General features: G+C 42.3%; 1 protein-coding gene across 1 annotated transcript in view; it reads right to left on the minus strand.

Moving 5' to 3' along the window:
• OSTF1 (osteoclast stimulating factor 1) overlaps positions 1-20,468 on the minus strand; it is a 73,388-nt gene that overhangs the window by 33,055 nt on the left and 19,865 nt on the right. Inside the window, exons 2-4 of the mRNA XM_073634207.1 lie at positions 13,602-13,648; positions 7,904-7,954; positions 2,424-2,487 (exon numbers count right to left, since the gene is read on the minus strand). Of these exons, the coding sequence (XP_073490308.1) occupies positions 2,424-2,487; positions 7,904-7,954; positions 13,602-13,648 (162 nt within the window). The remainder of the gene's footprint in view (positions 1-2,423; positions 2,488-7,903; positions 7,955-13,601; positions 13,649-20,468) is intronic.

Raw genomic sequence — 20,468 nt, forward strand, 5'->3', positions numbered from 1 at the left:
ATATTTTCTCCACTTGACAATGACTGTCTTCACTGTGTTCCATGGTATATCTAATGCCTTGGAAATTCTTTTGTACCCTTCTCCTGACTGATACCTTTTAACAATGAGATCCCTCTGATGCTTTGGAAAGCTCTCTGCCGACCACGACTTTCGCTGTAGGATGCAACTAAGAAAATGTCAGGAAAGACCTACTAGAACAGCTGAACTTTATTTGGGGTTTAACGGAGGCACTTTAAACGATGGTAGGTGTGTACTGACTCCTATTTAACATGAGTTTGAATGTGATTGCTTTAAGCATTTGTTAAACCCCCCCCCCCCCCCCAAAAAAAAATAAAATATATAGATTCTGGTCCCCTAAAGCAGATTGCACAGTGCTTGTGCCATGTAATCTGCCCCCCTCTAAACCCTGAATCTGCCAGTTCCTGTATCCTGTATGCCCTCTCTAAACAGACCACAATAACCAGGGCTGCTCCCCCCTTATCACCGTGGTCAAAGTGCTTCTCTCCATGATAGGCTGCCCTGCTCTGCTTTCCTCTCCCCCCTCCTTCCTGCCTGTCATCCCCCCCTCTGTCTGTCTCGGGCCCGGCCCCACCGTCGCTATTATTGTAATAATAAAATCTTTAAGTTGTCACTGGCAGCCTCTCTATTAGAGGCTGGCATAGCACACTGTGTTTGTTTTTAAAAAACGAGCGCTGTAAATGCTGAATTTTAGCTGTCTTCAGGCCGGTCATGTGACTCGCGGCTGCTTTCCAGCTCCGATGGATGGCTTCTGCAGAGCAGAAGGGCGGCCACGTGATCTCCCCGGCTGACATCAGAGGGAGATCACGGCCCCTCACGCAGAAGACATCCATCGGAGCTGGAAAGTGTCTGCGAGTGATGTGTCCGGCCTGAACACAGCTAAGATTCAGTATTTACAATGCTCTTTTTTTAAAAACAACATACACAGTGTGCTATGCTAGCCTCTAATAAAGGGGCTGGTATAGACTTTATTATTATTACCTTAACACTTTAGTTCCGAACACAGCTACATCCACAGTTATAAGAGGGTGTGCACACTTATGCAACCACATTGTTTTAGTTTTTTATTTATACTCCCCCCCCCCCCCCCATCCCCTGTAAAAGATTTCAGTTTGTACTGAGTTGTACAGTTCATAGGTCGCATTAAAAAGGTGGAAAAAGTTCTGAAACAATTCATCTTTGTCTAATTTTTTACATCACAGAAACATTTTAACAGGGGTGTGTAGACTTTTTATATCCACTGTATTTGGTGGGAATGTCTCGAAATTAAAAAAAAATAAAAAATCTGGATACATTTCTACAACCCATTTAGATCAATACTAGACATCTCCCTCCCCTAGAACTCTTGGGAAGCCCTACTACACAGACTATATGGTAGTCAAACATAAATTTGTCTTGCGTCCTTCATAGGTTTGGCCACTAGACAATTTCTAGAGCCTGGAAACAGCCAACAGCTTCTTTCATGGAGGGCAAAACAGAGGATATTGGGTACAATCATATAAAAGAAAATTAGAATTAAAGAGGGATCAATGTCTGAGTACGCATTTCCCCAGCCAGGCCCCCCTGACTACCTCCAGACCCCACTTATCTAAACACACAGAGGGCTTTTCTGCACTGACTACTAGGCCAAGGCAGCCCTTTGCCACTGATAGAAAATCAATGGGCCCTTCTCCACTAACGTCACCAATGCACAAGGGTCCATCTCCACCAACAAAGGACATTTACACTCACCGCCAATGTAACAAGGGTGTTTACATTGATGGCCAATGTAATGGGGGGTGTTTTTACTCTCCATCACCATCTTCATCTAACAAGGGCATTTACACTTGTAGGAAGCAAAAGGATGAGGGGTGGGAAATGCATACTCAGCCAAAGTAAGAAGGGGGGATTACACTCACTGTCAACGGTTGTTCACATACACTGTCAATGTAATAAGGGCATTTACAACCATTGCCAATGTAAGGAGGGAAGTTTACAACTGCTGTCCATGTGGCAGGGCTTTTATTAAGAGGACATCCTTTCCAATAGCCACCAATACACAGGAGGTTAGGGACCGGGGTGAAAAATCAAAAGGGATGCTTTGACTTCCATAGTGCAAAAGTGGGTAAATAGGTGTCCAATATTGGCCACTGACCAAGAGTGGTAAAGGGGTATATTATTACAGGTGTAAAATGGCAGGCACAGCAGCATTTTCAATGGAAAAGGGCCAAAACTGCATGTGTTCCCCCTGCAGCAAAACACTGGGATCTCATGCACTGGGGCAAAACACCCAGTGTTCATGGGTCCATAGGCTACGCGTCTAGCTCCACAGCAGTGTCAGAATCATTTAGTTGGTTTAGTGCAGCGCAATAAAACCAGATCATCCTTCCAAAGACACAGATCTGTAAAGTAGTTGAATAGCTTACCATAATTGCTTGGTACGAGTCCTGTTTTTCCTTTACAAGTACCTTTCCACCAATTTGTATCACTCTACAAAAAAATAAAACCACTTACAATAATATGAACAAATTGGATTTAAAACATAACGCAACAAAGAAAAGCGCTTATGTGATTAGGTAAATCCTGATTTTTGTTTTTTTTTTTAAACAGTAAAGTCATCAAATTAAATAAGGCAGAGTAAAAGTACTTAATCTCAAAATATTATCATACATATATAGACTAATGAGAGCTACTACACAGTAAACTGAAGCCATTTCCCGTGGAAGCAGAGTCCAAATAAATGGCTATAAAGTGACAAGTTCAAGTAGACTTCTGAAAAGCTGCTATGGTTAACACCACTCTTCTGAAGTACCAAAGTGATCAGTAATGGTAGACAGGAAATAAACAGCAAGGCCGTCAACACCAGGTGCAGTAAACATGGCTTCTCTGCTAGGGAAGTAGCATTTAGCACATCTCAAACAAACATAGGCCATCTTTGAGTAAACGGAATCTGGTGTACTACCACCTGTAGCCTAGTAGACATCCATGATATCTCATGACTCAAAGCCTACCTGTGATTAAAGTGGTTGTAAACCTCAGACATGAACAAAGCATATCCCTCTATAGTGTGTACGAGTCTCAATTAAGAGCACTAAGTGTCATTTCTGTCTGCTGCTTCCTTCCTCTGCTATCTACATGAATCACTTCTGACAAGTCTTCCTGACACCAAGAGAAAAATGGTGACATGAGAGGAACCTCCAGCTAATTGACAGCCTCAGCTCTGTTCCTGTGTGCTGTGTGAAGGGGGTGTGTCCCTTCTCTCCAATCAGCTGTCAGAGTTCTCCTCCATGAGCACTGCAGAGTGTAACTTCAACTCTCTGCCCCCTTTTTACAGAACTCAGACAAGCTTTAAAATTCAGCACTTTGAACAAATAGAGAGAAGACAGAACTGCAGACAGACAGGTACAACTTATGTAGGAGGCTTTGTTCATAACTGTGTATTACTTGAGGCCAGTCACTTCACTGGCTATACAGTATGTAAGGGTTTACAGCCACTTTAAAATACAGGCATCACTGCTCTCCCTTCTACAGACCAGAAATAGGTTTTATATACTGCTTTGAACCAAGCTGACAAAAGCACATAGCAAAAAGATACAACTAAATGTAAAGGGTATACATTTACCACCGTGCATGTACATGGCAATTTGTCGCTTACAGGCACTCCTGTATGCCACTGAAAACATATCCAAAGCAGGAATGTATAATATTATAACTAGTCCTTAGATATAGTGGCTGCATTAGCTTTCCAGTACATTCACGCCATGGCTGCCACCCAGGCTTGACTTTAAAGTAGTCTTACAAGCAGTATTTTTCAGGGTTCTGTCCCTCAAGTGAGAAAAGTGCACAATGCACTTTGTCCTGCATTTCTAGGTGGTCCTGTTCCGGAGATAGCATGGTAGGAAGAGCTCCCACCCTCCACCACCTTTCTATCACACATACACCAGAAAGACTAAAGATTTAATTAGTATAGATTGAAAGCATTTGCATTGGGCACTAGGTGCTTCCCCAAGACAAGTTATGTTCTTATGGTTATATACATTTACTGGCCACGTTATTATATACACCCGTTCAATTGCTTGGTAACACAAATTGCTAATCAGCCAATCACATGCCAGCAACTCAATGCATTTATGCATCTAGACGTTGTGAAGACGACTCGCTGAAGTTCAAACGGAGCATCAGAATAGGGAAGAAAGGGGATTTAAGTGACTTTGAACGTGGCATGGTTGTTGATGCCAGACGGGCTGGTCTGAGTCTTTCAAAAACTGCTGATCTACTGGGATTTTCACACACAATCATCTCTAGGGTTTACAGAGAATGGTCCGAAAAAGAGAAAATATCCAGTGAGCGGCAATTGTGTGGATGAAAATGCCTTGTTGTTAAATGTAAGAGGTCAGAAGAAAATGGGTAGACTGGTTTGAGGTGATAGAAAGGCAACAGTAACCACACAACCACTCGTTACAACCAAGGTATGCAGAATACCATCTCTGAACGCACAACACATCGAACCTTGAAGCAGATGGGCTACAGCAGCAGAAGACCACACTGGGTGCCACTCCTGTCAGCCAAGAACAAGAAAACTGAGGCTACAATTCGCACAGGCTCACCAACAGAAGTTTGGAGAAATGTTGCCTGGTGTGAGAAGTCTTGATTTCTGCTGCGACATTCGGTTGGTAGGGTCAGAATTTGGTGTAAACAACATGAAAGCATGGATCCATCCTGAGTTCTATCAACGGTTCAGGCTGGTGGTGATGTACTAGTGTGCAGGATATTTTCTTGGCACACTTTGGGACCCTTAGTATCATTTAAGCATCGTTTAAACGCCATGTATTATTTCTGACCATGTCCATCCCTTTATGACTACAGTGTACCCATCTTCTGATGACTACTTCCAGCAGGATAATTCACTATGTCACAAACCTCAAATCATCTAACCACTGATTTCTTGAACATGACAATGAGTTCTCTGTACTCCAATGGCCTTCACAGTCACCAGATCTCAATCCAATAGAGCACCTTTGGGATGTGATGGAATGGGAGATTCGCAGCATGGATGTGCTGCCGACAAATCTGCAGCAACTGTGTGATGCTATCATGTCAATATGGACCAAAATCTCTTAATGAATGTTTCCAAAACCTTGTTGAATCTATGCCACAAAGAATGAAGGCAGTTCTGAAGGTAAAAGGGGGTCCAACCTGGTACTATAAAAAGGTGTACCTAATAAAGTGGCCAGTAATTATATGTTTTCACATTATTACTTTTCAAACTTTAAAGACTAGTCATGTACGCATATTTATTGCCTTTAACCTCTTTTTTTTTTTTTTTTTTTTTTTGTTAAGCCACGTCTCTACTTTATACACTGCACAGCAGGAAATACTTGACATTTTAAAAGATGTTTTTGGACCAATGTTACACGTTTTGGTTTTTTAGACACGCTTAAGGCAGGAAAGTCTCATATTGTAATACTGACTGAAAACCTCAGAATGACAAAGGTAAATCTCAGATAATGTACAGGGTTCTCCCAAGGTGCTTATTATTTCTAAATTATTATAGTCTATTATTAGTAAAACTGGAAATTTCATAAAACACAGATATTTGTCACAGCTTTTTAAAATATTATAATCTAGGAGTTTACCTCAGATTACTATTATTTCTATTCTTCCATACCTAATTAACACCTACTCTGAATCACTAAATAGCAAGGTGATCTTGATTTAATCGTTTTAAAGGAGCCCCGAAAATGACACTGCAGGAAAGACAAGGACAATAAAGCAGTAGGTGAGGAGCTAAGTAACTATTATCTTAATGGCAATTTTACTAAATGGGAGTGTTAGTCCAATAAAGCGGTATTAAACCAAAAAGCAAACATTTATTATATTGCAGCTTACAAATTATTGAATGTGGTGGCTGCATTCTTTTTTTTTTTTTTTTTTTTAGCTTTTTTATTTATTTTTACCCTGTGATCTTGCCAAAACGTCTGGTGTTTTTCAAAAGAACAAGCTATTCTGCAGATGTAGCAGTTAGAAGGATGAGTCAAACCATTTACCACTGACAGGGGCAATTACAATGATCAGCTTTTATCTATGTAAAACTTTTATCTGAAAAAAGGAAAAAAAAAAAAAAAAGGAAAAAAAAAAAAAAAAAAAAACACCACACTACTATTTGCTGTAACTGCCTATAATTAAGGTTTGGCAGAACACCCCCATTTGGTTCACAGCAGAAATCCTGAACAGGGGAAATGTTCTAACTCAAATGGTGAACCCCACTGAAGTCCATGGCCGAACATGAGAAATCAAAAGTGCCCATTTTGAAGGCTTATATGCAAGTAATTGGCCATAAAAATGGTATGGGTACTGCCCTGGGGGACATACAATCGATAAAAAAGGTTTGTTTTTTTTTACAAAATGTTTTTTGCAGGAGCAGTGATTTTAATTATGCCTAAAGTGCAACAATAAAAATGAAAAATTAATTAAAAAAAAGTCAAAATTCCATTTAAAAGGACTCACGGTTACAATTGCTGTCACCCGGCTATTGGAAAACAAAAAAAAACCAAAACATGTCTTGGGTCCCCCTACCAGTCTATACCAGACCCTTCAGGACTGGTATAGATTTGGAGGGGAACCCCACCCCAAAAATGGAAAAAAAAAAAAATTGCCGTGGCTCCCCCCCCCCCAAAAATACATACCAGGAGGGGGGGGATGTTGAAGGGGTAAAGGGCTTATTCCCGACAACCCTGGCCTAAGGTTGTCTGGGTCTGCGGATAGGGGACTTATCCGAATCTGGAAACCCCTTTTACAAGGAGGCCCCCATATCCCACATCCTAATGTGAAGGAGTACCGGGTACTTAGTACCCCTTACCCATTCACCAAAAAAGTGGCAAAAAGTAATAGACAGTTTGACAAATCCTTTATTACATTTTTTTTTAAAAAGAGAGTGTCCCTTGATGTAAATTCATCGTCAATCACACCTCCCGCTGGACCCGAAAAATAGAAAAAAAAAAAAAAAAATTAAAAACGCTCCGCCTCCTGGGAGGCCTCCCGCCGAATGCCTGCTCTGAGTTTTGACATTTCTTATATAGGTGAGGGGCGCGAGGCCACCTAGCTACGTCACCCTGTGGCACTGCCCCTTCTGGACGTCACAGACTGGTGTATGCTGGGCATGTGATGTCACGTGGGGGTGGGGCCACCGGGTGATGTAACTAAGTGTCCCTGCCCCTTACCTATATAAGAAATGTCAAAGGGCAGAGCAGGCATTCGGTGTGATGCCTCTCAAGAGTCGGGAGCGTTTTTAATTTTTTCTGTTTTTCGGGTGCAGCGGGCGGTGTGATTGACAATGGATTTACATTGAAGGACATGGTTCTAAAGAAAATTAATAAAGGATTTGTCAAACTGTCTCTTGTGTTTATTACTTTTTGCCACTTTTTTGGTGAATGGGTAGGGGTACTACTACCCAATACTCATTCACAATGGGGGGGGGGTGAGGGATCTGGGAGCCCCCTTGTTAAAGGGGTGTTCCAAATTCTGATAAGCCCCCCGCCCGCAGACCCCAACAACCACAGCCCAGGGGGGTTGGGAAGAGGTCCTTGTCCCCCATGTTGAGGGCATGTGGCCTAGTATGGTTCAGGAGGGGCTCGCCGCCGCCCCCCCCTCCCTCTTTCCTGTCTGCCAGGCTGCATGCCTGGATAAGGGTCTGGGATGGATTTTAAGGGGGACTCCACACTGGTTTTTTGGCGTGGGTTCTCCCTCCACATGCATCTTAGACCCGAAGGGTCTGCATATTTGGCAAGTACAGAGTCACAGTATATATGAAATATGCAAAGTGGTTGGAGGGAAGCTTCAGAATGGCAAAGATGTTTTTATTAGAAACTGTGAGCAGACTGCAGTTCCTTTTTAACTACAAACTCACCATATCTGAAATGTAAAGAATATCCCCTTCATCGAAATACAGTTCATCAGGCTGCAAACCAGAAAGTAAAAAAAAAAAAAAAAAAAAAAAAAGAGAGTTTAGAACACATGGATTAACATATGAAACCCTGTTTAAGAAAACCAGCTAAATATATATTTGCATTTGTCTGCGAGGCCATGCTTGGGGTGGATGGTCTCTTCTGTCATGCTTCTCCCTGCCTCTAGCAGTTATGCAACAAGACCGAAGCTCCCATGACCAGTTGGAGTGCTGATAGCGAAGCACTGGAGGGCACCGTTTGACAGGTAAGTCTGTCATAATGGGCTAATAGGCAGTGCATATTATCACATTATGGCATAAACCTCCTGGGGCCTATTAAAAAAAGTTTAAGACCCCTTTCACACTTAGGCTTTTTCAGGTGCTTTAGCACTAAAAATAGTGCTTGAAAACTGCCTCCCACTTTGAAAGTGCCGCAAAACTGGTCTTTTTTTTTTTTTTTAGGTCACTTTGTCACGTAACCTTACAAAAAGCGCCGAAGAGCACCACAAAAGCGCCGCTAAAGCACTGCAAAAAATGACCGGCGATTTAGCAGCTGTTTTTGCAGCACTTCAGTGTGAAAAGGGTCTTATTCTGCTTTAAAAAAAATTTAAAAATTTCAGAATCAGTGTTCCTAAGCAAAAATCTATTTGGTTGATTTACTAAAACTGGAGAGTGCAAAATTCGGTGCAGCTCTGCATAGAAACCGATCAGCTTCCAGGTTTTTTTTGTCAAAGCTTAACCTCTTCCCACCCGCACTATAGCCTAAAGACAGCTACAGCGTGTTCTCATATTGCTGGGAGGGTGTCTATGGACATCCTCCCATGATCATGCGGCCCCTGTGATGCGCATCAGCAGGGATCTGTGATCAGCTATCACAGATCGGGGTAAAGAGATCACAGTAAAGAGACAATCATGATGGAAAAAAAAAAAAAAAAAGGGGGAAATAATTGGGACTTTATATGAAGTACACAACTAAATGAACGAACCAATGGGTATATAATGTATATTTAACATTGCAAAAGGAGTATACATACATCTTAATAACAGTGGAAGATAATTAGTCTCAGTAAATAGCATCTACATAATTCATGGATATATACACATAAGTATCCCAACATGATAAAACATATAAATAGACATTGAGTATGCATACCCAGAAAGGAATAAGCCTAACCACATAAAAGGCATAACATAAAAAGGAACGATTCATTATGGTAGAAGATAAAATACAGATATGATACAAATAGTTGCTGTGACGTAGCATTGTAAGAAGGCTCTACGCATTTTGTGATGGTTTCACTCCTCAGGAGCCAGTGCAAATTAGATGTATCTATAATAAAAAAGGTAAAGAATGCCAAGATAGTATAAATGGAAATAAATAATCTGTGAAAGGGAAAGAGGGGGGGAACAATGGTCCCAACAACTCTTACCTAGGGTTGGTATATAGGTCAATTAAATGGATAATATCAGTAGCTGGAGGCGTAGTGGAAAAACGTCATCTTATCTTAATAGATGTTGGTGACAACGTTTTGCTGCAGCTTTCACCACCTTTTATTATAGATACATCTAATTTGCACTGGCTCCTGATAAGTGAAACAATCATGAAACGCGTAGAGCCTTCTTACAATGCTATGTCACAGCAACTATTGGTATCACATCAGTATTTTATCTTATACCATAATGAATCGTTCCTTTTTATATCATGCCTTTATGTGGTTAGGCTTATTGCTTTCTGGGTATGCATACTCAATGTCTATTATATGTTTTATCATGTTGGAATACTTATGTGCATATATCCATAAATTATGTAGATGCTATTTACTGAGACTAATTATCTTCCACTGTTATTAAAGGATCACTAAAGCCATCTTTTTTTTTTTTTTTTTTTAAATAACAAACATGTTATACTTACCTCCACTGTGCAGCTCGTTTTGCACACAGTGGCCCCGAACCTGGTCTTCTGGGGTCCCTCGGCGGCTGTCTCGGCTCCCCCCAGCAAGGACTCAACACCTTCATGCAAGCTCCCTCGCATGGTGTTAAGTGCTTGCGGGTGCGCTCCCGTGATACAATGAGCGGCTATGGCCGCCGGCTGTATCACTCGGCCCGCCCCCCGATGCGCCGCGTCATTGGATGTGATTGACAGCAGCGCGAGCCAATGGCTGCGCTGCTTTCAATTCATCCACTCTAGCCACTCAACGACCACGCTGAGCGGTGAAGAGGATGTCGAGAGCTAGTGCGGGACATTTGAGGGGTCAGGTAAGTAAAACGGGGGCTGGTGGGGGCGGTATTGTCGGATGTTTTTTCACCATAATGCATAGAATGCATTAAGGTGAAAAAACTTTTACCTTTACAACCCCTTTAAGATGTATGCATACTCCTTTGCAATATTAAATAATATCCATTATATACCCATTGGTTCGTTCATTTAGTTGTATACTTCATATAAACTCCCAATTATTTCCCCCCTTTTTTCCATTATGCAACAGGGATGGAGGTATATGAATTTACCCCATCAATGCCTCATATAAAGTCCCAATTGCCTTTTTTTCTTATATTAAAAGAGACAATCACAGTAGCTCTTTACCATGTGACCAGCTGTGTCCAATCACAGCTGATCACAGTATAAACAGGATTTGCCAGTTATCGACAGTCCTTTTCTAAAGCTGACAGCGCACGAGAGCCGATAACCAGCAAATCCACACAGGGGACAGCTACACTGATAATCAGTGTTCTATCAAAATAGCCAATTCATCGAGATCTCCAATCACGTCACTTCCGGTTACTGTCAACCATAGTAATTGGAGGAGATTTAGATGAAATGCTGTTTTTTTACACAATACCGGCAACCGTGTACACTCCGGTACATGAAGATTAACCATTTTAGACAGAACAGCGGGTGAGAAAAAAAAAAAAAAGTTGTTGCCGCCTCGGGGCAGCCATTTTGTATCGGAGTGGACTACCAATGTCTGCTCATAATAGTGTGTACTGGAGTGTATACGGTTGCCCAGTATGGTGTCAAAACAGCAATTTATCGAAATCTCCAAACTTTCTAAACAAAGGGCCAGTTTACTGTCGTTTTGACTTTAGGGGGGCTGGACTGTGGCCAGTAGGAGTAAACAATGCCCCATCTTTGTTGTCGGTTGAAAAAATAGTGCCGCGTTTTGGAGACCATGTGTTTACAATAGCCGGAAGTGACACGATTGGAGATCTTGATGAATTGGCTATTTTGACAGAACAACGGCACTGATCACCAGTGATTAACAGTGCAGCCCCAGCAGTGCCAACAAATGCTGCCAATCTGTACCCATCAGTGCTGCCTGTCAGTGCCCACCAGCAATGCCCACCAGCGCAGGAAAAAAATGACTTAGAAAATTTTAGAACAACTTTTTTTTTTTCCTTCAAAATTTTGTTAAAAAAAAAAACAAAAACAAAAACAAAAAAAAAAAAAAAAACGGTGGTGATTAAATACCACCAAAAGAAAGCGCTAAAAACTAAATAAAAAAATAATAATAGATAAATATGGTTTGGGTACAGTGTTGCATGACTGGGCAATTGTCAAAGTGCGACAGCACTGAAAGCTGAAAATTGGCCTGGTCAGGAAGGGGATGAAAGTGCCCAGTAGGCAAGTGGCTAATTGACTAAGATGAAGTTAGTAGCCGATTGGCTACCATGCACAGCTGCACCAGATTTTGCACACTCCAGTTTTAGTAAATAAACCCCAATGCCTTGCTGCTGCATCTGTCACACGGGCAGGTGCAGCGGCCAGCAGTGCCGAGTTCAGCGATGCTGAGCCTACATTGTTAACAGGCTCCGCGTCACTAAAGAGCCTGTGTGATCAGCGCATCGGTCAGGCTGCGAGCTCAGTAACACTGTGGTTTTATCAGACTCATCATTACTGAGCCGTGCCAAGGATGGAGTGTCCAGTATTGGGTACATCTATTGCAAACAAACAAGGAAGCTTTCGCACACACCTATATACGTATATTTATTTATATATTTTTATTAATTATATAAACCTACACACACACTTGTGAGTGGTATAAAAAGCTTGCTTCTATGAAGGCACTGATATTTAAAATGAAAACAGTAACATCTGAAATACATCAATTAAATATTTGCATACATGAAAGCTGTGTGACAGTTTTCTTGCTATTCCTGTCACTAATTCAGGCAGGTTTTATGTGCGATACTTTACATTCAGGTGCTATGGCTGCGAAGAATTCATTGAAGTGTTACTAAACCCACAACAGTAAAATCAGTCTGTATATGCAGTAAAGCATGCTTGTGAAATCTAAGGGCTTAATCTTGTGCATTGTGTAAAAAGACTGTTCGATCCTGTCTTCTCTGCTCATCCCCTTCTTCCACTGACTCCAATGTATTTCCTGAGATTTACAGAGCCAGGGGACAGGCTGCACATGCTCAGTTTGGTGTGTATTGCTAGAGAGCTTTTTTTTTTTCTTGGGAGAGTGCATGCGATCAGCACTGTCCAGACAGAGGGTCAGGGGTTTTGCATTCTAATAGGACAATCGTGGGAGAATGAAAACTCCTCCTACAAGCTTAAACCAGACACTTATAGAAGTCACAAGACTGCTCTAACTGCTGATGAAAAAAGGCATTTAGTAGTTTATATTTACTAAAATAATTGCATTTCAATGTTCTGTGTACTGTGGGAGACCAGATATAGTGAATGCAGGGTCCTGGGTTTAGTAACACTTTAAGAATCTTTGTTTTTTTTTTTTATAAGTAACGAAGACCTCTTCCATATTGAAGTAAATTGCCTGGCTTGTGTAAGGATTGTGTCAAAGAGAACATTCTGTTTGAGGCAATTCTACACAGATTTATCTTAACGACAGTTGCATTAATCTGTCGCAAGTTGCGCCATATGTTGCACGAATGAGAGACTGTCTGTACAATACCCTTTATGAATTCCAGAGTTTTATGATTTCCCCAAATACAAACAAGATTTTTGACAAAAGGGCACATGTTACTAGACATGTACACTGACAAAAAAAAATTTGTTCGTTTTCATTTAATTCGTTTTTTTGCTTTTGTCGGAAAAACGAAAATTCGGATTTTCAAATTTCCGAAAATTCAAAAATCCAAAAATCTGAAAAAAAGAAAGAAAAATCAGTAAAAGTTCGAAATAATAACTTGCTATTAAATTATAGGTATTGGAATTTCCTTTAAAATGTGTCTGTTAGTGAACGTAACGAATACAAATTTATCTGAAGTTACGAATTAGCCGAAATAACAAATGCCACATCTAAACAAGTGGAATGGAGCAAATTAATAATAAAAAGAAGGTTTTATTATTATTTTTACTATTATTAGATCATTACGTTCCATTCGTTTAGATGCGGCATTCGTTACTTCGGATAAATTCGTACTCGTTACGTTCACTAACAGCCAAATTTGAAAGGAAATTCCAATACCTATAAATTTAATATTCATTATTAGTTAGTTATTATTTCAGATTTTCGAATTTTCATTCTTATTCTTGGATTTTCAAATTTCCAAACTTATGAAATTTCGAATATTCGAATTTCCAGAAATTTGAAAATTCTGAAATTTCGGAATTAAGAAATTTGTCAAAGTTCGTTAAAAAACGAATTCAGAACTAAAACGAATTGCACATGTCTACACATTACATAAATATAATTACCGTTCTTGGTTCAAATGTGTACATAGCCCGAAACACTTTGACTTGCCCTAAAAAAAAAAAAAGAAAAAAAAAAAAAAGACAACTGTAAGAATTACTATTACACATATCTCAATTTCCAAAGCATTGCAAAAATATGTGTCCAACACATTTGTTGACATCTACACTTGATATATAAACTTTATTAACCATGTTAATTTCAAAGTAATTTCCTAAAAAAAGAAGAAAAACCCCAACCACACACTACAGCTGTGCAATCAGAAATATATGTGAAAATGGTAAAACTAGGTCATACGAAAATATGCCTTTTTACACACTAAAATAATAGGATTTTTATAACAGCTTACCTGTAAAATCCTTTTCTTGGAGTACATCATGGGACACAGAGCCTTAAGTAATTACTTAATGGGACGTCCCATAGCAATGCTACTTGAGGGAAGGGAGACACAACCCGGAGGGTACCCCCAGACTTGAGGACCTATACTGCTGCCTGCAGCACACTGCGCCCAAAGGTGATATCCTCATACCTCCTTACATCCACCTGATAACATTTTGTGAATGTATGCACTGAAGACCAAGTTGCGGCCTTACAGATCTGAGCCTTGGAAGCCTGATGACGTACTGCCCAAGAAGCACTAACCGCCCTGGTATAGTGTGCCTTAACTTGAAAAGGAGGAATCTTGCCCCATAAATTATAAGTTTAAATTATAACTTGCCAAATCCACTTAGCGACACTGGATTTCGATGATGCCTGTCCTTTCTTAGGATCCTCTGGCAGAATAAATAAGACTAATGAATCTGAGCAGTTGACTTTAAATAGATTTTCACTGCTCTCACCACATCTAGACAATGTAGTGACTTTTCTTCCCTGGAGCATGGTTTTGGAAAAAACAAACAATGGCAGGAGAATATCTTGGTTCATGTGAAAACTTGAAACCACTTTTGGCAAAAATTCTGGACAAGGGCGTAACACCACTCTGTCCTCATGAAAAATCAAATATGGCTCTTTACAACAAAGAGCAGCCAATTCCTAAACCCTCCTTGCTGAGGATATAGCAACCAAAAATACCAACTTCCTTGTCAGAAGGACTAGGGGAATATGTTGCATCGGTTCAAATGGCTATTTTTGTAACAGACAAAACTAAGTTCAAGTCCCAAGGGTTCAAGGGAGGTTTGACTGGCGGATTAAGCCGCATCACCCCTTGCATAAAACCCTGGACTAAAGAATGTTTAGCAAGTAGTCTTTGAAATAAGACCGATAAAGCTGAGACTTGGCCTTTAATAGTACTCAAGGCCAATTTCATTTCTACCCATAATTGTAAAAAGGCAAGAATTCTGGCTATGATACATCTCTGAGGGTGCCAACCCTTGGATTCACACCAGAAAACATAAGCCCTCCAGACCCTATAATATATAGTTCTGGAAGCTGGCTTCCTTGCATTAATCAGGGTAGAGATAACTGACCCGGAAAGCCCACGTTTCTTCAGAATGTGGGTTTCAATAGCCAAGCCGTTAAGTTTAGAGACCGTTAGGTAGGATGAAATATCGGTTCCTGTGAGAGCAGATCTGGCTGTAGTGGGAGGGACCATGGGCTCTCCACTGCCATCTTTAAGATTTCTGCATACCATGACCTTCTGGGCCATGCTGGTGCTTTCTTTCCAGCTTGATCCTGCAAAGAAGTCGAGGCAGCAACTGAATTGGGGGGGGGGGGGGGGGGAATGCATAGATCAGTGAGAACTGATCCCATGGGGTCACCAACGCATATGTTACACAAGCGAGTGGATCCCTTGTTCTGGCCACATAGTTGACTAACTTCATGTTGAATCTGGACGCTAGAAGATCTACAACAGGAGTCCCCCATGTTTGGAAAACAGCCCAAAAAACGTCGGGGGTGAAGAGACCATTCCCCTGGGAATAACTGCTTGTGACTCAAGTAGTCCCCCTGCCAATAGGAACGGAACATTCCTTTCTGTCCAAGTTAGAATATGGTTCACCTCTCTCTGCACTGAGAGACTCTTGGTGCCCCCTTGGTGATCGATATAGGCCACAGCTGTGGCATTGTCGGATTGGACCCTGACAGGACAATCCCGTAACCTGAAAGTCCAGGCCTTTAGAGCCAGACGCACTGCCCGAATCTCTAGGATATTGATGGGCAAGTTTCTTTCGGCTCTTGACCACTGTCCCTGGACAGTTGTCTTTACTAGTACAGTACTGCTCCCCAGCCTGAAAGGCTGGCATCTGTCGTTACCACTTTCCAGATAACTGGTCTGAAGGATTTTCCTTTCAGCAGATTCTAAGTTAGTAACTACCAACTGAGGCTTTGTGACACCCTTAGGGACAGCTGTATTGGCAAGTCTAAAGCTTGAATCGTTTTGTTCCAAGCAGACAGGATACTGTTTTGCAACAGTCTTCAATGGAACTGGGCATAGGGAACCCCTTCGAATGAAGCCACCATGGTCACTAGCAACCTCATGCAAAGGCGAATGGAGAGTTCGCCTTTTGACCTGACCATCCGCACCAGCTCTTTTATGGAGTTGATCTTTGCCTGAGGCAAGAGCAATTTTTTCTGGGCTGTGTCTATGATCAGACCCAAGTACTCCAGTCTTTTTAGCGGTATTAAGGAAGATTTCTCTAGGTTGAGAATCCAACCCAAAAACTTTCCAGGTAATTGGTTGTAATGCGTACGCTTTTGCTCAAAAACGAGCCACCGACTGGTCTATTAGCAATAGATCGTCTAGGTATGCTACTACCGTTATGCCCGATGCCCTTAAAGTGGATGTAAACCTGACATTTTTTTTTTTTTTTTTTATCATACTGTAGAGTATAAGATTTGCTATCATTTGAGCCCAGTCTTGCCACACAGAGTTAATCCATCTCTGAGCAATCCCCTTTTATTGTTCAGTGAGACAATTCTTGACAAACTGAGAAAAACTTTGTCAAATACTCCCCCTTGCTGCGAGTGACAGGTGATTTACATCTCATGCATTAGCCTAAGAGACATGCAGTATTTTTAAATTCCCTCCCCCACTCCTTTCTTCAGCAGCTCTGCAAGGATTGGCTGTTCCACACCTCACCATGATTTGGCATGCTGAAGTCATGTGGTTACTTGCTTGTCTTTTCACTGGATGTTAGAGATCATAGCAGAAGTTCAGTGTTAGAAATACACAGAGAAAATGCATATTGACAAGGGGAGTGTAGAGGTGGGCGGGGACACTACTGACATCACGACTCCACCCACCGAGCTCCAGACAACAGACCTACCCACAGAATAAGCAGTTTTTCGGGTCTAATAACAGAGAAAGGGGAGACATTTGACAGGTAAGGATACATGCAGGAGGCCTGTATATCCTTATAGATAACCCCTATGGCAGTAGTTTAGAAAGGATGACATTGGGTTTACATCCACTTTAACCTGGCTAGAGGTGGGGCCAGCACTTTTGTGAACACCCGGGGTGCTGTGGCTAGCCCGAAGGGCAGGGCTACAAACTAGAAATGCTGCTGTTCTAACTCGAACCGCAGAAACTTTTGCTGAGGGGGAAATATAGGAACATGCAGATATGCATCCCTGATGTCGATAGATGCCAGAAGTTCTCCTCCTAGAAGGATAGAAACTACTGACCTGATCGTCTCCAAGCGAAAGGAGCGGATCTTCAGGAACGGATTTAGATTTTTTAGATCTAGAATGGGTCTGACATCTCCATTTGGTTTTGGTACCATAAAAAGATTTGATCAAACCCCAAACCTTGCTCTTTTGTGGGGATCTGTATGATCACCCCTTGAGATATTAAAATCGGTCTAGTGCCTGAAACAGAGATTGTCTTTTCTGTGGATCTTTGGGAACTCTTGACCTCAGGAAACCAGAGATGGTGGAAAGTCCCGAAATTCCAGCTTGTACTCCAGCGTTACCGTGGACATGACCCATCTGTCCTGAATTTCCTCTTGCCAGACTTCTGAAAACTGCAGAAGTCTTCCCCCCATCTTCGTGAGGGGGTTTGCATCTTTATGATGAGGCTTTAGGATTTTGCTTTGCAGGTTTCCGACCCCAGGACTTCTTTTGAGCCTGACCCTGAGGTTTTCCTCTAGAGTCTGATGAAGGAGGCCATCGCCACAGCCTAGAAACGGAAGCCCTTGGCGCAGGGGAAAGAGCCCGTTTAAATGAAGGGCGTTTATACTTTCTTTTGACTGGCAAGAGAGTACTTTTCCCGCTAGAAATTGTTTGAATATATTTGCCCAAATCTTCTCCAAAAAGCCGCTCCCCATGAAAAGGGAACCCAGTTAGAAGGTTTTTACATAGTGCTTCGGCTGACCAATTTTTTAACCACAGGATTCTACGCATTTGTACAAGCATAAGCGTAAGGCGGGACACCTGGTGAATAGAATCTTTAATGGCATCTAAGGCAAAGCATAATGCCTTTGGTAATTCAGCCAATTCCCGAGGAACCTCTTTAAAGGCCTGTCTAAATTGGTCCTTTAGGGATTGACAGATGCCTATTGCAGCGACTGCAGGCTGAGTAAAGGCACCTGCCATAGAAAAAGTAGATTTTAACAGGGATTTCAACTTTTTATCTGTTGGATCTTTTAAGCATTTGTGCATTGTCTACAGGACAAGTTAGGCTTTTTTTTAACACTGGAAAACGCAGCGTTAACTGTTGGTACTTTCCATTTTTTGGAGAATTTCTCCTCCAGGGGATAGAGAACTGAAAATCTCTTAGGAGGGAGAAAATGCTTATCCGGGTGATCCCATTCAGCAAAAATAAGCTGCTCTAATAATGCATGGACAGGAAACGCATGCAAAGGCTGTGAAGGTTTTAAAAGGAACCCAAGGAAGAAACCGAGCTTTCAGCAGACTCTGTAAGTAGCATGTATGAAAGTAGAATGAACCATCACCGTAAGAGATTGTATCAGCAATTTCTCAGATTGCGAGGCTGAAAAAGGTTCATCTACTGTTGTTTCCTCCGCAGGGGAATCATCGGTTTGTCTTCCAGGACAGCCCTTGAGAGATGGAGTCCTTCCCATCGACCCAGGAAACACATTGCCACAGTTCAAAAGGAGGTCCCTCAGGTCCCTGGTCAGTCATTTGTGCTTCCTCCGTCGGAGGAACATGTTGCCAGGAACCAGGAGAAGGACCATCTCTCAGGGGCTGCCTGAAGGGAGCGGAGCCGCACAGGGGGACCAGGTCCTATCCAGCGGTCTCCAGGTTAGTCCTACCTTATTTTTTGGGCTTGGGTACCGTCCAGCTGACAGGAGCAGACCAGTTATCCCCCCCCCCTTTCCAGTGCCGAGGTGTGCCAGTGGCAGGGTGATGTAGGTTCCCCCCAGGAGCAGTGTAGATGGATTCTTTCATCCAAGCTCCTTGCTGTAATGGCAGTGGGGGGGGGGGGGGGGGGGGGGGGAAGGGGTCGGAGGCGCCGAGCGTCATTTCCAGCAGAACCGCGTCATTGCTGTGTGCCGAGACTTCCGGTTCCGGGTCTCTAGAGGCACAAGGAGGAAGGGGAAAGCCGCCCACACTGGGCCTACAAATCCCGACCAGCGTCCAGCTATACCGGACTAGCGGCGGGATCCGGAACTTGAGAGGGGGACCATGGAGGCTAATCCCCAGGACACCCCGGTGGATGCAGGCACCAGCCAAACCCAGGTACGCTACTGGGCAAGCCCTTACTGTTTTTTTTTCTTGGTTTTTGTTGTAAGGCTGGGATTTGTAGTACCCCATGGTGGTGGTTACCTTACAGTCCCGGGTATATGCAGCGGTGGTTGCAGCACGGGTGTTTTTAATGAGAGTTAAAAGGATTTCTGATGCGAAGATCGTACATTCTTTATTTCAGGCTAAGGAGGCCACAATGGAAGACAAGTCAGGCCGCAAAAAATGCCCTAATTGTGGAAATAAGTTGTCCTCAGGCTCTAACAAAGCCTTATGCAGACAGTGTATCGCAGGCTTACTTAAAACAGAGGCAGACTCTCCCTTGGCAAAATTCCTTGTCTCTTTTAAAGATGAGATGGCATCAACCTTTAAATCTCTCCGGGAGTGAATCGCAGATGTAAACACCTCTGCTTCCACCAGTAAAGCAGCTGCGATTCCCTCCTCACCATGCCTTACAACACCCGGGGGAGCCCCGTACAGTCAGGGAGCATAGCCCCGTGTTAGTAAGCCCTGAATCCTCTGACGCAGATTCAGACCAGGATGAGGATCAGGTCGTAGCTAACAAAGCAGCAAAATACAAGCTGTCTCTTGAGGAAGTAGACGAGCTGTTGAGCGCTATTTATGATACGCTGGAAATTGATGAGGAAGAAACTTAATTGACCAGACATGATAAAATGTATGAGGCTCTGGGGAAAAAGAGAGCTAAGGTATTCCCTTAAAGTCCCATAAAGTGCTTTCTGATCTTGTCCACAAGGAGTGGGCCGAACCAGATAAAAAAAGTCTTCTTTCCTAATTCCCTTAAAAGAAGATTCACCTTTGATGGGAGCCCAGAGACGGTCTGGAATAAAAATCCTAAACTAGACACCCCTGTGTCCAAAGTCTCAAAACAGTCTGACCTTGCTTTTGAGGATATGGGTCATTTAAAGGACCCAATAGACAGCCACTTTTTGTGTTGCTAGGAATCTGGAGTTCTGGTTATCTCAACTAGAAGAACACCTAAAAGCAGGCATGCCTAGGGGGGAGCTCTTGAAAACCTTCCCTATGCTTTTCAAGGTGACAAGTTTCATCTCTGACGCTTCTACTGATTCCGTAAAATTTACGGCTAAAACTGCAGCTCTTTCTGTCGCAGCCAGGAGGTCAGTATGGATGAAAACTTGGGGGGCGGGGGGGGGTAGAGACACGGCATCCAAAACATGCCTGTGCAGTGTCCCTTTTACAGGAGACTTAGTCTT

This window comes from Aquarana catesbeiana, linkage group LG01 (assembly GCF_042186555.1).
Source record: "Aquarana catesbeiana isolate 2022-GZ linkage group LG01, ASM4218655v1, whole genome shotgun sequence".
Lineage (NCBI taxonomy): Eukaryota > Metazoa > Chordata > Amphibia > Anura > Ranidae > Aquarana > Aquarana catesbeiana.